We start from the raw sequence: 22,558 nt of genomic DNA, 5'->3' as shown, positions 1-22,558 counted from the left end.
GGAGCAGAACCACTCATATTCCAGGGAAAAGCATCCACAAACAAGGCCCCTCAAAGGCCAGAAAACGCCTTCCCCGGAGACTCAAAATGCTCTCTCAGGGCAAACCTCCGGAAGTCTAAGCTCCTTTCACTGGGAACTGGATTTGGAAGAAACCTAAGAGAACAAAGCTCATATCCCCTTCTCCCCCCCCCCCCAGGGAAAGCAACCATTTCTGTGCAAAAGCACATCAGTGGGAGCCAGACCCAGAGGTGGTGATACTAAGGTGGAAGTAATGCAAAAGTCATATCACCATATACCAGTTGCCAAAAGGTAACACCTTATTATTAAAATTCTCTGCATCAGAGATAGTTGGAAGTATTTTTCAATTGGCTATGCTACCAATTATATATTTGGTTTAATCCTATATCCAAGTGTAAGCAATCAAAGTTTGTGCCTGAAGTATCTTCAGGACTGGGGCAACTCATGGCAAAATGGACAAACTTCACATCACTTGCCTTAGTATCCCATAATGCAAAGCATACAACAAAGATGGGATGTAGAATTTATGCTTGGTGGGGATATCTCCTTGTAGACATGTATAATACTATGCATTATGGGAGGGGTCATGACCCAGACTGCTTCCCTGTATTAAATGCAGGGTTACCTCTCGAAGGGTAGTGTCCCTTCCCATAATGTAACATTATACATACCCATAAGCAGTGGCGGCTGGTGACAATAGAAACAGGTGGGGCCAGGGACCAAAAACAACGTAATTTTTTTATATTTATATAGTGGGTTCTATTATTGATTTATAGTTATTATTTCTATTACAGTAATGTTTAGTCAGAATCCACTGGTGCATTGAGCTATTAATTTTTTAGAATTGTTAGGACGTAACATATACGAGCTCAACGTATTAATAACACGAAAACTCGAAAGATTTGCAGTTGCAGGCATAGCTAAACAGACTAGAGCAAAAAAAAAAAAAAAAGAAGCTCAACGTACTAGAGCAATGAACTGGAAATCCAAAGATGCTGGTTCGACTCCAGCTGGCCGCCCTGCAAAATGTTTTCATTTTTCAAGTGTTAAAACAAAAAAGTTATTATTTCTATTATTTATAACAAAAAACGACAATAATAATTAAACACTAAAAAAAACCAATGAAACAGATCAACAATTCTTTCATTGTCTTATAAATAATAAGACAATGAAAGAATCACCCACTATTTATGTACAAACGCAGTGACTGGGTCAGACTAAACTGGCCCCAAGATAAGCATTGCGCCCGGTAAACAAACACGATCGCTAGTGCATGTGCTTCACAATCAAAGGATTGCGCGCTATGTACGTACGCGAAAATACAGTGACTGGGCCAGACTAAACTGGCCCCAAGATAAGCGTTGCACCCGGTAAACAAATATGATCGCTAGTGCACTTGCCTCATACATGCCCTGTGTTCTACACATATAAAATAGGGCCAGTCGTGGCTGGTCCCAGAGACCATACTAAGTCGCATTATACAATATTGCCACAAAATACTACATTTTGTGGCAATATTACAACAATACAGTAATTTTTTTATTAAACAATAAAATGTGTTGGAAATAGATCAAAAAATAATAATTACAAGAAACATATTTTTTAAAACTACAATTATTGGGCTAGTTATACAAATATAGGTGGGGTCCCTATAGACGAGTCGCCCCTGCCCATAAGGATATGTGCTTCGCATTATGGGATATCATGGCAAGTGATCAGAACTTATACAACCTTTACCATGAGGTGCCTCAGTTCTGAAAATATTTCAGGCGCAAACTTTGTTTGCTTACAAAAACTTCCATCATCTATCTCTAATCCAGAGAATTTTAATAATAAGGTGTTAACACCTTTTCGCAACTGGTATATGGTGATATGACTTTTGCATTATTTCCACCTTAGTATCATCACCTCTAGGTCTGCTCCCACTGACACTTTTGGATAGAAGTTCTCGACAGTCGTTACATGAGACGCCGTATAGTGCAGCAGGATTTCTTTTGCTCTACTCGTATTCCACCAGGGTTTGCTTTTGTGCATTTAACTACTAACATTATTATATTAATTTTGTTCTTGTTGTCTAATACTAACATTACTAACCGCTGGTAGTGCGTTTTTATGCACTACAGGATATTACAGTCGCACAATTCTTAATTTTTTTTTTTTTTTTTTTTTTTTTTTTTTTTTTTTTTTTTTTACAGATGCAGAGACCAGATATGAGTAAAATGATACCCGTCACACTGAGAACTAAGACAACAGTAGTGGAGACACTGTTGGAGGATCCAGAGTACTCACCAAGACTCTTAAAGAGCTAATAGGAGTTCAAAACATCTACTCCTTCACCCCCTATGATGGAGGACGATTTTTAATTGTGAAAAATGTAGCATCGAGAGACAAACCTTTAGAGGGTTTCCCTGTCCAGGGGAAGCAGGTGACCCCACCATGGCAGGGTCACAAGTGCGTCAATTGAAGATCGGTCGCTTCCCAATGGAGTAATTAGAAGCTAGAGACGACGTGTTCAACCAAACTTTTAGCAAGTAGGGAAAAGTGAGCAACATCAAGAACAGTGTCTCCAAGGAGGACCCCGCTTAGTACTCTGGAAAGGTAACATTTACCATGCAACTCCCCGTGCCAAATCTTGTCAACATCAGCACATCACATGTCATGGTTAATTACCCTGGGGTGCATAGACAGTGCTTGGAATGTGGCTCCATCAAACATCTCAGGAGTGCCTGCCCCTGAGCCAAGTGCTTCAACTGCACATCAACATCAGGCATATTTCCAGCCAGTGCCCACACCCCTGCCAAAAGTGCTCCAGCATGGAGCACAAATTAACATCTTGTCCTCTGCGCACATTTGCAGAGCGAGCAGAGGTGCCGAATAAACTACTGAACTTGCAACCTGAATGAGACACCAGTGAATTTCCAGAATTTCACAACACCAGCAAGAAGAAAACATTTTTCTTCTTGCTGGTTAAAATTAAAAAGTATCCTGCAGCGACAACAGTAGAAGAAACCATTTCTCCCCAGCAACAACATCTGCTGAGGAAACTTTTCTCCTCAGCGACTTCCACTCTACCACCACCACCAATGGGAGAACAGCCAACAGCTCAAGTGACAGATGAAGAGGTCATCACAACATCTGCGACCCACCCCCAAAAAAATGATTTTTTAACATTTTTTCGCCTCTCTTTCAAACGTGCACTTGCGACAGAATCGGTACTAGCACTTTCTGTCATCAATTTCATATTCGCATTCATCAGTTCCTCGTTCAGGTCCCACTTCGCACACACCCTTCTTCCATCTGCACTAAACATCCACCAATCATTTATGTAATCGAAGGAATGCATATAACAGATCTCACACTTAACGAAACGACTGAAATCTAAATTAAAATCATGGAATCACAATGCCGCCGCCATTTTTTTTTCTTTCTCTGCAGGTTACTAGGTCTAATAATAATGATTTCGTAATTTAGTTTAGGCAAGAAAAAACCCCCACAATAATAATATCGTTGGTGCGTACAACGTTTACAGCCGCTCTTACATAAACAATTACGCATGTAGGTATCAAGTGACTAGAAGAATCTAAATCTTGATATTGAATCTTCAAGGAATGTAGATGTTGATGTACCTGATGGTACAGCCCCAATGGCAAACTCTTCCTTCTGTGTTATCCCTCTGGATATCATGGAAGGCTCCGTGGAGCTGGGGCTAGCATAAACACCCTCGATCAAGAAGTCCAGCTGTACAGGAAACCTCTAAAGTTCTTCTGGAGCAGTCTACATCAGGAAGTTGACATCGAGATCCTTCAACTTCCAGAGAAGCTGGGGTGCTTCAGCCTCCCTATCCTCAACATCAGATACCTGAGCAATACCATGTTCCATCTTATCAGGATACTGCAAACTAACCATCCCTGCAGTTATCCTGTGTGGCATTTCTTGGGGGATGCGTACACCTGGACGACGTAACGAGCAACGGTGTATCTAAATTAGTCGAAATGCTTCAGACTTGATCGATCCCTGCTACAATACTTGAAAAGCATAAAGAAAAGAATTCCCGGTATCGAGCCAGCCCTGCATACACCCATCATCATCACTGGTGACTTCAATGTCGATGTGTCACAAAACTGATCACTGCAGGACTTTATGGAATATGAGTTTAATCTCACCTACGTTCAGACCACGGCGATCATGCTAGGTAACACTTGTACTGATTTGACTTTTGCCAGAAACTTGTATGTATCTTACTTCTCTTACCATTGTTTGCTGTTATGTTCCATCGAGTAGTTTCCGACACCTGGTGATCCTATGAACATACATTCAGATCTGTACCTGACCACGTCTTTCAGAATTTCCAAGCACTCCAGTTGCTTCTTTAACTCCATTCACCCATCTAATTCTTGGTCTTCCTCTTCTCCTGCTTCCATCAACTTTAGCAGGCATCATCATCTTCTCGAGACTGTCATTTGCTCACATAATATGTCCGAAGTATAACAATTTTTGCTTGATGATCATAGCTTCGAGGGAGCAATTTGGCTTTATTCTGTCTATCATTGATTTATTGGTTTGCTTTGAAGTCCATGGTATTCTTAGTAAGTGTCTCCAAACCCATAATTCAAATGCATCTATCTTTCTTCTTTCACTCTTTCTCAGGGTCCAACTTTCACATCCATACACTACCTTAGGGAATACATTGCTTTCACGATTCTGATTTTTGTTTTGAAGTTAATATCTGTATCTTTAAAGATCTTGCTTAAATTTGTCATTGCTTTCTTTCCGAGTAAAAATCTTCTAACTTCTTCAGTACAATAACCATCCATCTTTATCAATTCAGGATCCTAGGAGCACAAAATTGTTAACTGCTTTCATTTTCTCCCCATCTACTTCAAATTAAGTTCACATGTTGCCCTAACTTTTTGTCTTTTTGAGGTTAAGTCTAAGACCATATTTAGCACTTTCTTCTTTAACTTTCATAATAAGTTCCTCCAAATCTTCTTTGCATTCTGCTAGCAAGGTGGTATTATCTGCATACTTCAAATTATTAACATTTTTTCTACCAATTTTAACTCCAACCGAAGACTCCTCCAGCACTGCCATTCTTAAAATGCATTCGCTATACAAGTTAACCAGGTATGGAGATAAAATACATCCTTGTCACACTCCTTTACCCATTGTGAAATACTCAGTTTCTCCAAGATCTGTTCGGACAGTAGCTTCTTGTTCATAATAAAGATTCCTCAGCAGAATAATGAAATGCTCTGAGACTCCCATTGTTCTTAACACATTCCACAGTTTCACATGATCTACAGATTTTTGAATCTGTAGATCATCTATCTTCCTTCTTTCACTCTTTCTCAGGGTCCAACTTTCACATCCATACAGTACCACAGGGAATACATTGCTTTCATGATTCCGATTTTTGTTGCGAAGTTAATATCTGTATCTTTAAAGATTGCTTAAATTTGTCATTGCTTTCTTTTCGAGTATAGTCAAGGAAACAAAGGTAGACATTCTTTTGATATTCCTGTGCTCTTTCTATCATCCATCTCACATTGGTGATTTGATCTCTTATTCCTCTGCCTTTTCGAAATCCTGCCTGTTCATCTAGCATTTCTCTCTTCATGAATGGCTCCAGTCTTTTCTGAATGATCTTAAGTAAGACTTTATGCATGAGAAATCAGTGCTATAGTTCTGTAATTTTCGCACTCTCTTGCATCGCCTTTCTTCAATAAAGGTACATAAACTGATTTTTTCCATTCCCTAGGCAATGTAGTTGTGATCCAAATTCACTGACATAGAGTTGTTAAAATTTTACTGCCTCTTCTCCCAGAGCTTTGAGCAGCTCAGTTGGTAATTCCATCTGCTCCTGGTGCTTTCTTACTGGATAGCTGTTGCAGTGCCCACCTCACTTCACTCTCCAGTGGTACTGGCTCCTGTGTATAACCCTGCTCTTCAAATTTCTCAGTAATTTTGGAGTCCTTTCTGTAAAGAGCTTCTTATACTCTTTCCATCTTTCTTTGATGTCTGCAACTTCTGTAAGATATCCTTTGTGTTTACTTTTCAATATTGTCACCTTGGCACTAAACTTCCCTGTAAGTTTTCTGATCTTTTTGAAAAGATCTCTTGTTTTTCCTTTCTTGTTTTGGTCTTCTATTTGTTGGCACTCCTGGTTAAAGTATTTTTCCTTGTTTCTTCTGGCTTGTTGTTGAAACTCTGCATTGAAATGTCGTACTTCCTGCAAGTTTCCTGTGGCCTTCATTTTCCTCCTTTCCTGAGCAGTTTTGATGGCATCTTCTGACAGCCATTTGGCATTCTTCTTCTTACAAACTGTTGGAATATTCTTCTTTGCTTCTGTTTTAATTATATCTTTAATTTCTTCAGTTCATCTGGTTCTCTTTCACACAAAAGTATGTTGAATCTGTTCTGTATGCTAATATTGTATTTAGCTGGCATGTTTCCAAGATCATATCTGATCGACATTTGTGTTGTTTTCAGTTTCCGTAATTTCACATGTATCGTAGCCACTAATAACTCACGGTTTGTTCCACAGTCTGCACCTGAAAAAGTCTTGACAGACTGAATTGCACTTCTCCATCTTCTTTGTCCAAGTATATAGTCAATTTGATTTCGGTATTGTCTATCAGGTGATATCCATGTGTACAATTTTCTTTTGTGCTGTTTAAAGCAGGTGTTAGCAACAAACAAAGAATTCTCTGCACAAAACTCAACTAGTCTCTTCCCTGCAGTGTTACGGATACCTAAACCAAAACGACCTGTTATTCCTTGTTCCTCAGTCTCTCCCACTTTTGCATTCCGATCACCAATAAGTAGCCATAGACCTTACCACAGACCCATGATAAATAAAATTATAATCGATTATTAAACTTGTTTTCATTTATTTACACTTCCCAACACATATACAATCTGTTAGCGTGACGTATTCATGTAAAACCCCTCCGGCTGTGCTCCAGCCACACCCTTTTTTTTTTTTTTTAAATAGGCCGATGATGGGCTTTCTTTACTTTCACTCTGCTATGTGAGATGTCCTGGAATACAAAAGGATTTCTTTTTCTCTATTCATGTTCCACTAGTGTTTGCTTTTTTTTGCATTTTATTACTAACATTATTATATTAATTTTGTTGTTTGTATTTTTTATACTAACGTTATTAACCGCTGGTAGTGCATTTTTACGCACTACGGGATATCTGAGTCGGAAGACTCGTTAATTATTTTTCCTTTTTTTTTAGATGCAGAGACAAGCAAGATGAGCAAAATGATCTCCCCCCCCCAAGACCAGGACATTAGGAGTGGAGATTCCAGGGTTGGAGGAACCCAGAGTACTCACCAAACCCTCAAGGAGCTAATAGGAATTAATAATATCTACTCCTTCACTCCCTACGGTGGAGGATGATATTTCATTGTAGTAAAAAATGGCATTGACAGACAAGCTTTTAGAAGGTTTCTCTGTCCAGGGAAAGTAGGTGATCCCAACCACAGTGGGATCACATGTGCGACAACTTAAGATCGAGCGTTTCCCATGGAATATCTTGAGGCCGGAGACTACATGCTAATACAAGCATTTAACAAGTGGGGAAAAGTGAGTAACATCAAGAAGAGCATCTCCAAGGACGAGACCCTGCTTGGTACTCCAGTGAAGTGACCTTCACGATTGACATGTGACAACCAGTGCCCAACCTCGTCACCGTAGGCACGTTGCGTGTCATGGTGAATTATCCCGGAGAGCAGAGACAGTGCTTGCAATGTGGCTGATAGAATATCTGGGAAGTGATTACCCCCGAACCAAGTGCTTCAGCACATTTTCAGCCAGTGCCCACACCCCTACCGAAAGTGTTCCAGCACTGAACATAAAATAACATCATGTCCTATGTGCACATTTGCAGAGCGAGCAGGGGCGCTAATAGAGCCTCTTAACCTGCAGCCTGTAAGAGATGCCAGTGAATTTCCAGAGCTGCCCAACACCAGTGGGAAGAAGACTTTTTAGTTTTCAGCCAACATCAGAAGAAACCATTTCCCCCATAGCAACAACAACATCTGCTGTGGAAGCCACTTCCAGTCTACCATCACAACCACCTATGGAAGAACCTCTTACCACTCTGTTTCTTCCTTGCTCACCTGTACTCCCTTACTCTTTCTCCTCTAACACTTTCTTTCTTTCCCTACTTACCTGTTGTCCTGGCATTTCTTCATCCCTGGTTCCAGCAGTCTCTTGCATTTTTCTCATTCCCTCTCTTTTACTGGTTCTCTTATTCTCTCCTCTTCTATCATTCCCATAACTCTCTCACTCCTACTCTGATTCTCTTTGTATTTGTCATTTCCAGTCACTTAATCTCTTCTTTCACACTTCTAATTTCATTCCCAAGACATTCCACTTCCTCTTTCAGTGCATCTAATCCCCTCTGCAAGCTACCTACTGTTGCTTGCTCTTCATTCTTCCAATTAACACATTCTTTGAAGAATCTTTGTTTTTTTTTGATAGTGTTCTTTCTTTATGGATATATCAAAGAACCTGTTCAATAGTATGTTTGGAATGATCTTTGGAGATGTCTCAGTCATTATATTAGCATTTTCAGAGTTAGATCATGATACATTCCTGTACACACTATATAAACAACGTTACTACTGGCAGACTGATGATGTATTATAGGCAGACATACAACAAAGCTGTAGCTATTTCCAATAAAAAGAAATTTAATTTGATTAAAAAATTTAACAGGCTTAAATAAAAAAAGAAAAACCATCTATACCACTCAAACATTTTCATTAATCTTTTTCCCAAGTCTTGTGTGGCACCTAAAAGAATCTCTTAGTGAGAGGTTTTGATTTTGCCTTATCTCCCAGAGAACATTCCAAAAGTGGACATTATAGTGCACATAGAAAAGGAAATATGCTAAGAGACTCTGCAGACCTCATCCACATCTAAACTTCAGCTATTACTCAAAACTAAATTACCACCTAGAAACATACCAAAATTAGAGTTAACAGCTCTTAAAGAATTATGATGAGATAAAAACATAGTAATAGTTAGAGAAGATAAAGGAATTGCAACAGTGGTTATGAATACAGATGAAAGTAAGAAAAATAAACACCCTATTAGAAGATTCCAACACCTACTTAGCCTTAGCCTGGGATCCCACATGACATACACATAATAAAACTAATGACTTGAATAAAAAAAGTTACTTAATTGGCTGGAAGAATTTAAAAGAATCTATTATCTGTTAGTCCCAAGAATTTATGGAGCACCAAAAATACACAACAAAGATATTCTGTTATGGCCAGTTGTAGAGAGATTCCATGACCTCAAACTTGACAAAGTATCTGTCAAATCTGGTAGCTCCACACATAGCAAAGTCAGGATCATATGTGAAGAATAGCTTGTATTTCATGAGATGGTAAAAGATTTAAATATAGAACCTACAGATATTCTAGCAAGTTTAAATATAGTCAGTCTTTTCACCAATGAATGTAGGGATGATACTGTGGATGTGCTTCAAAACCTTTTGTCCACCAGACACAGTCAGAATAGTCAAACGCTGTATGGAAATCATTTTCTTCATATTTCAGAACAAATATTGGATACAAAGAGAATGACTTGTGGGTTCTCTCTATCTCCAATCCTAGCCAACTTCGTTATGAAAAATTTCGAAACAAACACTTTTAAAACTATCACAAGAAACTAAAAACTTGGTCACACTGCACTGATGATATTTTCATTGTTTGGCCAGGAACAATGGATGACAATTCATTTTAAAGATTATCTGAACATCTGCCATCCCAACATAAAATTCACTATTGAAGTGGAAGATTGGTCTGTTGGCTGAGTGGTTAGCGTATCTGCTCTCCAGCCAAAAGGCTGTGGGTTTGAATCCCACCGTGGGCATGGATGTTTGTGAATGTCTGTGAAAATAGTAGTGGTGGTGGTGGGCAGTAGATGTCATTGGTGTAGATGGTGGGGACAGAGAATTGTGGAGTGGGTGCCCTCCCTTGATGAGTCCTTGGACTCCTTAGAGGTGTTACGTAATAATAATAATAATAATAATAATAATTGCAAAAATTTACCATTCTTTGATAGCTTTGCTGAAGTAAACAAAGAAAAAAAATTCACCACTTCACTATACCGAAAACCTATCACAACTGGAAGATTTTACATGCTGCTTTACATCATCATCTATTACAGAAGATAGCATGATTAAAACATTATGAGATAGAGCATAATATTTTCATCACGTCAATTAACAGAAATGAAGAACAGTGCTATCTCAGTCATACTCTCACCCTGAATGGTTACAAGCCCAAGGTGATCAATAAAATTCATGGTATATCTCCGACATCTACTTTTCACAATTTGGTCCTGTAACTTAATAAGAAGAGCCTCCGTAGCTCAGTCAGTATAGATGAAGCCTTTGGTTGGAAAGACCTGGGCATGATTCCTGTCAATGATGTGATGAACCTTTCTGGTCTCTTTCAACTAAAGGTGAGTTAGCTGGTCTCATGTGGAGGTAGAGGGTTTTTTTCACCGGAAACTCAGGTCTTTGTTCCTGAGAACAGGCAAACCAGCCCCATGAACACACACATTTACAGACATAGTACACTCCTAGAATAAGGATTGACCAACCTATTCCATGGGATTTTCAGTTTTGAATGCCTGCACAGTGAAGTGTGGGTCTACACATTAGCATAAATCAGGATTAAATCTGAGCCTCTGTAGCTCAGTTGTTTAGATAAGCCCCTGAGTTTGAATCCAGTCTATGATGTGAGAAACCTTATCATGTGTTTTTAATCAAATATGGTGAATCAGTCAGTCTCATATGGAGGTGGAGAATTTTTTCTCCTGGAACTAAGTTTTTCATCCCACAAAACAGGTAAACCAGCCAGAAGAACATACGTAATATATAAATATAGGACACTTCAGGATAAGGATCAACTAACTTATTCCATCAAATATGATTTTGAATATCTAAATGTAAGCATAAATCAGGAAAGACTTAATCAGCCATAAAAAAATATTTGAAAATACAAACAAATAAAAATATTAAAAAACAAGAAATACAAATTAAAAATATAACAGAATAGGCATACTATAACAATTTCAAGCAGAAGTGAGGTATAAATCTAGTCACATTGCTGAAATTATCAGAATATCAACAGATTAATGCAAGAATGAGGAGGACAATGGCATGCTGAAGCAAAGATGTTATGATCCCCTTGTATAAGGCCTTGATCAGACTTCATATGAACTACTATGCATAGATTTAGTCGCCTGAATTTCAAAACGGATCTAGAGAAAGCTCACTAAGTCCATGTCCGTTCTATCGAATGTGGAATAAGAGGAGATATCAAGAGAATGCAGCTTGCAGAGCCTTGTGAATAGATGGAGAGAGGATATGACTGAAATTGGTAACAATTTCTTACTACAAATTAGTGAGAAATTGTAACCAGATTAATGTGGGGAAATTTTTCAGAGATTAGAAGGAGACTTGGATAGAACAAGTGGCCATCCTCCCTGGATGCTGTATAGGTAGGGTATAAGCAGGGGAGTGAGAAAAAGGTTCTTTGCAAGGAAAGTGACTGGCATGTGGAATGAATTGTCTGAAGGTACTTTGAGTACAGAAACTATGAATGGGTTTAAGGCAAGGTTCGATGATCTTTCTGCATGTGAGAGTGTGGATCTCCTGGAAAAAAAAAGGTCATCACACCTCCATGGAGATCTGATGTTAATAATAATAAAAATAATTTCCACAACCAGTCTTAAAAGTTAACAACTGAATTTTACTTCAGCATGAGCATTACACTATACTACTTTACATATATATTAGAGCAAATAGGTTAACCTACTTTGAGAGCAATCAGCATAGCATTAAACTTTTCATCATCAGTGTTGAATTTACTGTAAAGTTCATTTTCAGGATCACACTTTGTGCCTAAGTAACTGGAAAGATGACTGGCAGTTCTATAAATTGGTGTCGGTGCCTACAAATTAAATAATTTATTAGTAAAATTCAAAAAGTCGTTTAACTATAAAGATGAGAGGTACTTTTATAAATGGAAGTTGGTGCTTACAAATGAAATGACTTATTAGCAAAATTCAAAAAGTAACAGAGAATAATGTGTGTGAAAGAATAAATAGTTTTGCAAAATAAAAAAAAATAAAGATATATATATACAATCAATCCATTATTCTAATCTTTCTCTAGGAACCAATGTACTAAATCTCTCTCTGTCACTCTGCAGCTTCAGTAACTATTTTTGCAAATTTAAGAAATAAAAAAAAAACTATATATACATTGTTTTTTTCTTTCAAATATATATATATATATATATATATATATATATATATATATATATATATATATATATACACTATCTACTAATAACTGTCTGGACACCACTGTTATTTGAAGTTATGGAACAGTCCAGATTTGTTAACATAAAAACTGGCATACAGATAATAGGAAGCCATATTTCATCATAGCTGTTGAATACAGGTAGTATGGCAACATGATGTGAACTAAGTGACTTTGAGAGTGGTGCAATCATGTGCTGTCACATTGGTGGAATATTCATGTCCAAACATGGCATTGCCGCTCAACTGGAGCATCCAAAATCAACAGTTGGTGATGCAATCAATAAATGGAGATGTTCTAGCATCACTAGTGCAGGAAAACACCCAGGACGGCAGCTGAAAATGATTGACAGGGAAAGGCAGGTGTTAAAATGGGTGGCATGCAAAAACTGGCTATAATCGACACAGATCATCTGTGATAAATTCCAGGGAACTAGTACTGGATGAAAAGAACTTGATTTACTGGGTTTCCATGGAGGAGTGCCAGCACACAAGATGAACATCACAAAAACGAAAATGGCAGCTCGTCTTGTCAGGTGCAAACAGTGTGAACTGAACAATTGACAAGTGGAAAATAGTACACTAGGGCAGTGTTTCTCAACCTGTGGTCTGCGACGATGGGACAGGGGGTCTGCAGGCAATAATTAAGTCTGCAGGCAGACTTAAATAATTAAATAAATATATATATATTTTTTTAATTATCTGAACAAGCTAAAATTGCATGTGAACATCACAACAACGAAAAAGGTGGCTCATCCTGCCTGGTGCAAATAGAATGTGAACTGAACAATTGACAAGCGGAAAACAGTACTCTAGAGCAGTGTTTCTCAACCTGTGGTCTGCGACGATGGGAACAGGTGGTCTGCAGGCAGACTTAAATAATTAAATAAATATATATTTTTTAATTATCTAAACAAGTTAAAATTGCATAAGTAAAAATTATTGAAATCAAACGGAGACTTAAAAAAAAAATATCATCAGAATGTTCAAAGGCAGAAGCAATAAAACTATATTGTTGTTCACTTCACCCTTTTTTATTATTCGTCATTGTGCCGCTAAATTTGTAGCGGCAGAATGACAATAATAAAATAGGGGTGAAGTGAACAACAATATAGTTTTATTGCTTCTGACTTCCCTTGCTGATTTGTCAGATTTGAAGTGAACATGTGTTATCCCATTTCAACCAATGGCCTGTGGTTTATTGATTTTTTATTATTGAAGATTCCCTCCTTCAACCAAGGCTCAGTATATTATTATTATTATTCTGGGCAACTCCAAGGAGTCTACAGACTCATTGAGGGAGGCCCTAACATCATGTCAAGAACAACTGTTTGACATTCACACAGTATCTATCATACCTCGCCTTGAACTCATTCACAGGCGCAGCACCCACAACAGCCTCTGGCAGCTTATTCCACTCATTCACTACTCTCCAAGTAAAAAACCTAGCTCTAACACCCCTGCTAACCACATTCTTGCCCAGCTTCCATGTATGGCCCCTACTCCTCCCACCACCAGCCCTATTCTCAAAAATATCTTCTGGATTAATCTTATAGAAACCCTTCAGTAATTTGAAAGTCGCAATCATATCACCCCTTTTCCGTCTATCGACCAATTTTTGCAACCCATAAATTTCCAACCTGTTCTCATCATCATTAGGTTCATTCCACAGACCTGCTATCATCTTGGTCACTCGTCTCTGGATCCTCTCCACCTACTCCCCATCAAGAAGAAACCCTGGTGCCATATCTGGGCACAGTAGTCTAGATGGGGTCTTATCACGGCTCGATACAGAGGAACAATAACTTGTTTGTCTCTGCTTGTTAAAGTATTTTTCAGAAGCCATGTGATTTGATGAGCTGATTTAGCCACTTTTGCAATGTGCCTCCTAAACTTCAATTCCCTATCCACCAACACTCCCAAATCCCAGGCCTCATCAATCTCCTGGAGTACAGTTCCACCAATGTGATATACTGCTGCTATTCTTTTCACCCCAAAATGCATAACCTTACACTTTGCCACATTAAATTGACATCCATTTTCCCTAGCCCAGTCCTCCAAACTATCCAAATCACCCTGTAACATTTTGACATCCTGTGCACTCAAAATTGCTCTACCCAACTTTGCATCATCAGCAAACAAGTGAACACTTCCTCTCAGATCCTTTCCTATTTCATTGATGAACAAATTGAAAAGTAGTGGTCCAAGAACAGAGCCCTGCAGCACACCACTAGTCACAAACTCAACTCCTGAATGAACCACTCTCTGGTATCTCTCCATCAACCACCCTCCTATCCTTCTCACCAACCCTATATCCATCCCAATCTGCTCCAGTTTACTGATTAGAGTTCCATGTGGTATCCTGTCAAAGGCCTTTGCAAGGTCCAGTAGAATCACTGTAAACCCATTACCCTTATCCAGTTCAGCCGTCACTGTGTTATAAAACGTGAGCAAGTTACTGAGGCATGATCTACCCTTCACAAATCCATGTTGTCCCTCATACAATATCCCATTTTCATCTATCCAATCCTGTATTCTTTTCTTGACTAATTTCTCTAAGACCTTGACAATGATTCCTGATATGCTAATCGGTCGGTAATTTACTACAGCAGTCTTGGAATCACCTTTATGCAGTGGAACTATTTTCCCCTCTTTCCACCCCCTCAGGACTAACCCAGATCCGAAACTCAAATTAAACAAAATGGTCAAGGGTACTGACAATTGTTTAGCTGCTTCTCGTACAACACGAGCTGGTATACCATCCAATCCCACAGATGTATTGACATTGAGGTTATGCAATAGACTACTCACCTCCACTTCGTTCACCACAATTTTCATATAATCTATTGGTTCATTCATTTCTGCAATGTCATCACCTGGATGATATATTCTTGCAAAGTGCTCACTCAGTAATTCAACTATATTAACTGATTCAGTTACCTCCCTACCATCGGCATTCTTTAAAATCATCATCATACGTATCAAGGATTTAGGCCTAGTATGGCCTGTTCCGGCCTTAGAAGTCATCGTTGAATTGTTTAAGAGGACGTCCTGGTTTTCTTTTTCCTAATGGCTTGTACTTTTAGGCTTGTTTTGGTAATCTTTCTGTTTTCATTCTTTGAACGTGTTCCATCCATTTATGTATATATTTTATAATTTTTTCAATTACTGGTTCTTGGTTTAATTCTTTCATAATATCCTCATCATTTCTTTTGTGATCAAATAGGGTATACTTTGCAGTTTTTCTCATAAACTTCATTTCTGCTGTTGTTAATCTTTGTTTGTCTTTTTGTTTTATTGTCCAGATTTCGCTTCCATACATTAAGACCGGTAGGGCCAATTGTATTGTATTGTATACATTTAGCCTGGTTTGTTTTTGAACTAGGTTTGGTTTAAATATAGAGTTAATTACTCCTGTTATTTTTAAATATTTTGCAATTTTTATGTTTATATCTTTTTCATTTTCATAAGTGATCATACATCCTAGGTAGTTAAATGAATTCACCTGTTCTAAGATCTTGTTATCTAATACTATTTTAGTTCTTGCTGGATCTTGTCCTTTAATGGCCATAGTTTTTGATTTTTTCCGTTGATATTATCATACCATAATCTTTGGATATCTCATTTAGATTTAAAATAGCTTTCTGTAAGTCATCTTCAGAATTTGTAATTATTATTTGGTCGTCTGCAAAGAGGAGAGTTTTTAAGTTAACTGTAGGTGAAAGTTTAATTCCTTGATGTAAATTTTTACTCCAGTTTATTATTATTTCATTTAAGTAGATATTAAAAAGAGTTGCTGAGAGGGGACATCCCTGTCGGACTCCTTGGTTTATCTCTCTTGTATATGATAGCTCGTGATTTAATCTTATTTGTATTTGATTATTTCCATATATACTTGTGACAGCTCTTAGGATATTATTTGGTATTTGTCTTTCTTTTAATATGTTAAATAATATGTTTCTTTTAACTTTGTCAAATGCTTTTTCAAAGTCAATAAATGCAATATGTGTTTCTAAATTATATTCTCTTCTTTTCTCTATCATTGATTTTAGGCAGAAGGCTGGGTCTATACATTATTATTATTATTATTATTATTAAACAAGACCTCATGGAGTCAAAGACTCATCTAGGAGGTCCTTTTATCTCACACACATCTCATCATACCGGGTCTTAAACACATTCAAACTCCTTGCAGACACCACACTCTCAGGCAAGGCATTCCAATCATTCACAACTCTGCACGAAAAAAACCTGCCTCTCACTCCCCTACTCACACCCTCTTTATACAGTTTCCAAGGATGACCTCTGGTTCTCCCCTGATCTCCCACTATTCTCTGTAGAACGTCTCCACCATTGATCCTATAACAATCCCTTACCAACTTGTAGGTCTCTATCATATCTCCCCTCTTCCTTCTCTCCACTAGACTCTGCAAATTACATCTTTTCAATCTTTCCTCATACTCGACATTCCAGAGGTCAGAAACTACCTTAGTCAGTCGCCTTTGGACCCTTTCCAACATCTCTTCATCCTTCTGAAAACCAGGTGACCAAATCTGGGCAAAATAGTCCATGTGTGGCCTAATCAAAGCCTTATACAATGGAACAAGAATCTCCCTACTTCCAACAATATATTCTCACCAAGCATAAATTCTGCATCCCATCTTTGTTTTCCAAATTTTAAAACGTTACATTTTGCAACATTGAACTCACATCCCCATTTGCTTGCCCAATCACTCAATTTATTCAAGTCTTCTTGCAAGGCCACAACATCTTCACTACTCTTTATGGTTCATCCCAACTTTGCATCATCTGCAAACAACTGAATATCTCCATCCAAATCTTCGCCAATATCATTAATATACAAGTTAAATAGTAATGGCCCTAAAACAGATCCCTGAGGCACTCCACTAGTCTCTTTCAAACGTGCACTCGCGACACAATCGGTACTAGCACTTTCTGTCATCAACTTCATATTCGCATTCATCAATTCCTCGTTCAGGTCACATTTCGCACACACCCTTCTTCCATCCCACTAAACATCCACAAATGATTTATGTAATCGAAGAAATACATATAACAGACCTCACACTTAACGAACCGACTGAAATCCAAATTAAAATCATGGAATGACAATGCCACTGCCTTTTTTTTTTTTTTCTCTGCAGGTTACTAGGTCTAATATTAACGTTTTCGTATTTAGTTTAAGCAAGAAAAAAACCCCACACTAATAATATCGGTAGCGTACAACGTTTACAGCCGCTCTTACTTAAACAATTACGCATATATACTTAATTATTCCTAGTCCTTTTCTAAATCCATTTTGTACTGCTAGAATAAAGTTTTCGGAATATTTCATTAGTTTGTTATTTAAGATTCTGCTATATATTTTGTAACATGAATTTAGTATACTGATACCTCTATAGTTTTTAGGGTCATCTCTATTACCTTTCTTAAAGATAGGAATCACAATTGCTTTTTTCCATTCTATTGGGGGGATACCAGTTGAGTAAATTTTATTTAAAAATAATAAGAGTCTTTCTTTGAATCTTGTTCCTGCGTATTTATATAGTTCTGAACCTAGCTTATCTTCTCCAGGTGATTTTCCGTTTCTTGTTTCTTTCAGGCTGATTTCTAATTCTTCTTCAGTTAATTCCTTTTCATTTTCATTAATTGTTTGCCAATTGTCTTTTTTAAAATATTTGTCTGTCCACAGTTCTGTGTAGTAATTTAGAAATTCTTCTAATTTCAATTCAGTGTTTAATTTTATGTTTTCTTTGGTATCTGCATTTAGGTGTTTCAAAATCTTATATACATTGGGTCTTATTTTATATAAATCATGTTCTAAATTAGAAACAAATTTATTCCATGATTCTCTATGTCTTTTTCTGACTTCTCTTTTAGCTATGGCTCTTATTCTTTTATATTCTATTTCATCTTCTAATCTTTTACTGCTTAACCATTTGTGATAGGCTTCTTTTTTCTTTTTGATTATTTCTTTGATTGTATCATCCCAGATCTTCAGTTTTTTTCTTTTATTGAATTTTTTGGTCTTTCCTAAGCTTTCATTTGCTGCTGCATTTAGTATTGTTTTTATATTAAGCCATTCTATTTCTATTTCTTCATTTTGCTTTATTTTATCTAGATACTGATTAATTCTTTGTTCATATAGCCATTGTACATTTGTGTCATTCAATAGTCTAATTTTATAAACAAATGTTTCAATTTTTCTTTCTGTTCTTGTTACTTGTAGCCATTTAGGTTGTAATCTTAATTTTATTTTAACAAGGAAGTGGTCACTGCTTATTTCATATCCTCTGTGAACTCTAACATCTAGCAAAAATTTTGATGTCTTTTCATTTAATATGAAGTAATCTAATATTGATTTCCATCCTCTTGCTGCCCAAGTATATTTATATGTCTTTATGTTTATAGAAGGAATTCATTATTTTTAGGTTATTATAAACTACAAAGTCAATCAATTTTTTACCATTTCTGTTTAGAGTGTGTTCTCCATGTATTCCTATATTATTATTAATTTTCGTGTTTCCAATTCTTGCATTTAAGTCTCCTGCTAAAATTATGTAATCATTTTTATTTATTTTATTATATATGTTTTGTAGCTGATTATAAAAATCAATATTATCCTGTTCTCTTCCTTTTTCTGGGGCATATAAACCAATTATTGTTAAATAGCCTCTATCTATTTTTATTCTAGCTTCTATTATTCTTTCATTCCATAATTTATAATGTTTTAACTGTTTTGAAAGGGAGTTATGAATCCAAATCATGACTCCTGCTTGTGCTCTTTGGTCTCTGTCGACTCCACTGTATATCACATTAAAATTTTCAGTTCTCATAGTTCCTTTTAATTTCTTTTTTGTTTCAGTGATTACTGCATTCTTAAAATTTCTTTCATTTAATAACTGGTCTAATTCTATTTCTTTATATGCTATTCCTCTTACATTCCAGTTTGCTATGTGTATTATATGTTGTCGTTTCCATTTTCGTTTTCCCTTTTCCATTCCAGGGTCGTTTCCCATAGATTCAATCCGATTATCTTTTTCTGTCAGCTTACAAGTATGGTTATGTTCTCCATGTCAGGGGACTAGCCTGACGATGGAATAGTTCAGTGGTAGGGCTGCTACCTTAAGGCTTCTGAACTCGCCTTCTTCCGAATTTAAACCCATAGGAGGAATAGGGTATATTGAATGAGAAAGGGTAGATTATAGAAGAAATATAGTAAGGTTTATAGAGAGGACATAGTTGTAAGGCCAGAAATGAAAAGACCCCATGGCCCTCGAGTACTCTAATAGCACAAGGGTCATAAAGTAAGAAGAATTGGCTGATAAGGCCTTATAGGAAAGATTAAAGTAAGTGGGTCTTCCTCAAAGTAGAAGTAGAGTATAGATCAAGCTAGGGGTCCATGGGAGTGCTGCTTCCCTTACAATCAAGATGATTGCCCCTTATGGTCCTGTTGGTCCACGAGTCCTTATTCAGTATATTCAGACCACCCCACCATATATATATATATATATATATATATAAATACACACACATGCACGCACATGTACACACACACACACATGGTGGGCTCCCCTATCCGCCACCCAGGGGATGCGCTCTCTAGCGGTTACAGGGTCCCCTGAGAGATTCTTTAAAATCATTCTGCTATATACATTTTTTCTTTTACTTGCAACATACCGAAAAAACTGTTTACGATTCTCTTTAGCCTGCATGGCCAATGTTCTTTCGTAATCCTTTTTTGCTTTTCTTACCACACTCGTTACCCTTCTGGCCTGCGCTTTATACTGTTCATGTGCCTGCCGGTCACCTTTCTCTTTAAATTCCCTCCATAGTTGTTTCTTTTTTTGCAGCTCAAGCTTAATGGTGTTATTCATCCATTTAAGCCCTACTTGATTTATTATTCGGACTCTAGGTATACAGTCAGCCATTGCTTCATGCAAACACTTCTTAACTGCCTCCCGTGCACTATCAACTTCTAGCTCTTGCAGTTGTACATGCCATGACACTGAACTAATCAGACTCCTAAGCTTGTAATGCTTACCAGCCCGATAATTCCATATGTACCATGTCTTAATTGTAAATTCCACATCTTTAGCCACCTTCCAAGTCAAGAGCCTACGATCACTCTCACCAATTGGTGGCAATGTGGTCATATTTGTTACAGCCAAATCCTCAGATGCAATTACTAGATCAAGCACTCTTTGACCCCTAGTATTTTCCATTACATGCTGTCGCAGATAGTTATCCCTTAATAATCGCATAAAATCCAATTCCTTCCTCCCGTGTGCCCTCTCCTCACTCCAATCAATGCGACCATAGTTGAAATCTCCCATAATAATTACCCTCCTTCCACTCATTTCTTCTATTTGCTTATGTATACTATCTCCACCATCTTTTCCATCACCTGGTCTATAACAGCACCCAATTGTATATTTAGTTCTGCTAGCCACAATCTCACACCAAATGGCCTCAAATGTGCTCTTTTCTCTATCCTGTAATTCAACTTCTATTCTCCTTGGCTGCAGCTCATCAGCTATCATCAACAATACTCCCCCCCCCCCCAAATCTTTAGAAGTGCTAAGTGATACCTGGACAAAGTGTGTCCTGAGTTAACCCCAGTATTATATATTTATATATTTTTCGGAAACATTTTTTTAATAATGGAAAAGTGGCTTAGAACTAGGGCTTTGAAAAGAAGGGCAAATGAAACAGGTGATACTAATTCTAATTGTGATACAAGTCTTGTAACAGCGAGAAAATCTGATATTATTAAAGAAGAAGAAACAAGCAGTTGAAAGCAAAATACAGTAGGAAATATAACGGTTCATATTTGAAATTCGGGTTTACTTGGTGTAAAGATGAAAGTGAACAGAAACCTCAATGTGTTTTATGTTATGAATTATTGTCTAACGAGTGTCTGAAACCTGCACTCGTTCGACCTGCAAAACTCCAACGACATTTAGAAACTAAACATTGTGATGTAAAAAATAAGCCAACTGAAATTTATCACCGACACTTAGGGACATTAATTCATGGCCAAGATATAGTTTTGGACATGGGTTCCATTAATAAGAGATAGAATAGGAAGCATTCTATCTCTTAAGTTTGCGCATAGCAAAAACAGGAAAACCTCATTCTATTGCTAATTTGCTACTTCCAGCTATAAAAGATGTGGTAAAAACGATGTTTGGCAACAAGTTACTAAAAGAAGTTGATTTAATTCCTCTTTCAAAGAACACTGTCAGCTGCAGAATTAATGATATGGCAGGTGATATAGAATCTCAGTTAATCGAAAGAGTTAAGAACTGCCATTATTATGCATTACAAATAGATGAGACTATTTGTAACACATAATAATAATAATAATAATTATTATTCAGGCCTCCATGGAGTGAAAAAACTCATAGTGGGAGGTCCTTTCTAAGAACATAAAGTCTGTCAAGACCCATTGGGGGGGGTCCCCCTAAGAAACACAAAGTCTATCATACCACTCCTTAAACTCATTGACCGTTTTCATTCTCACCACTCCATCAGGCAATGCATTCCACGGTTCAACCACCCTCCCCGCAAAAAAACCACTCCTCACCCTCTTGCTCACAGTTTCCTTTCGTAACTTCCAGGGATGGGCTCTTTTCTTCACTCCTTCCTACTGTTCAACCAAGCGAAAGAACTCCCCAGTGTCAATCCTGTAACGACCTCTCAACAGTTTAAAAGTCTCAATCATATCACCTCTCCTTCTTCTATCCACCAAACTCTGCAGTCCACATTCTCTCAGCCGATCCTCATAACTATGCTTGTAAAGTCCTGAAACTATCTTTGTCATCCGTCTTTGTATCCTTTCCACAGTTAATTTAGCCCCTTCAAATCCTGGGGACTAAATCTGAGAACAATAGTCCAAGTGTGGTCTGATCAGGGTCTTATACAATGGAATGAAAACCCTCTTATCTCTGCAGGTCAGTGTCCTTCTCATAATTGCAGCAATCCTCTGTGTTACCTTCACCACCTTTGCAATATGTCCCCTAAACTTCAGGTTTCTATCAATCATCAACCCCAGATCTCTTGTCTCCCCTACTTCCTCCAGTATAACTCCTCCCATAGAGTATGAAGCATCCCATTGATGTTTCCCAAACCTCAAGACCTTACATTTTGCTGCATTA

General features: G+C 37.5%; 1 protein-coding gene across 1 annotated transcript in view; it reads right to left on the bottom strand.

Annotated features, from left to right (window-relative positions):
• Positions 1-22,558, bottom strand: part of LOC150095132 (apolipoprotein B-100-like) — a 297,535-nt gene that overhangs the window by 91,798 nt on the left and 183,179 nt on the right. Inside the window, exon 12 of the mRNA XM_090411200.1 lies at positions 11,870-12,004. Within this exon, the coding sequence (XP_090267326.1) occupies positions 11,870-12,004 (135 nt within the window). The remainder of the gene's footprint in view (positions 1-11,869; positions 12,005-22,558) is intronic.

The sequence above is a fragment of the Typopeltis vanoorti genome, chromosome 21, assembly GCF_054136105.1.
Source record: "Typopeltis vanoorti isolate ZY-2024b chromosome 21, IOZ_Tvanoo_1.0, whole genome shotgun sequence".
NCBI classification, from domain to species: Eukaryota; Metazoa; Arthropoda; class Arachnida; order Uropygi; family Thelyphonidae; genus Typopeltis; species Typopeltis vanoorti.
The sequence above is the reverse complement of the archived record's forward strand: the minus strand, read 5'-3'. Positions and strand labels throughout refer to the sequence as shown.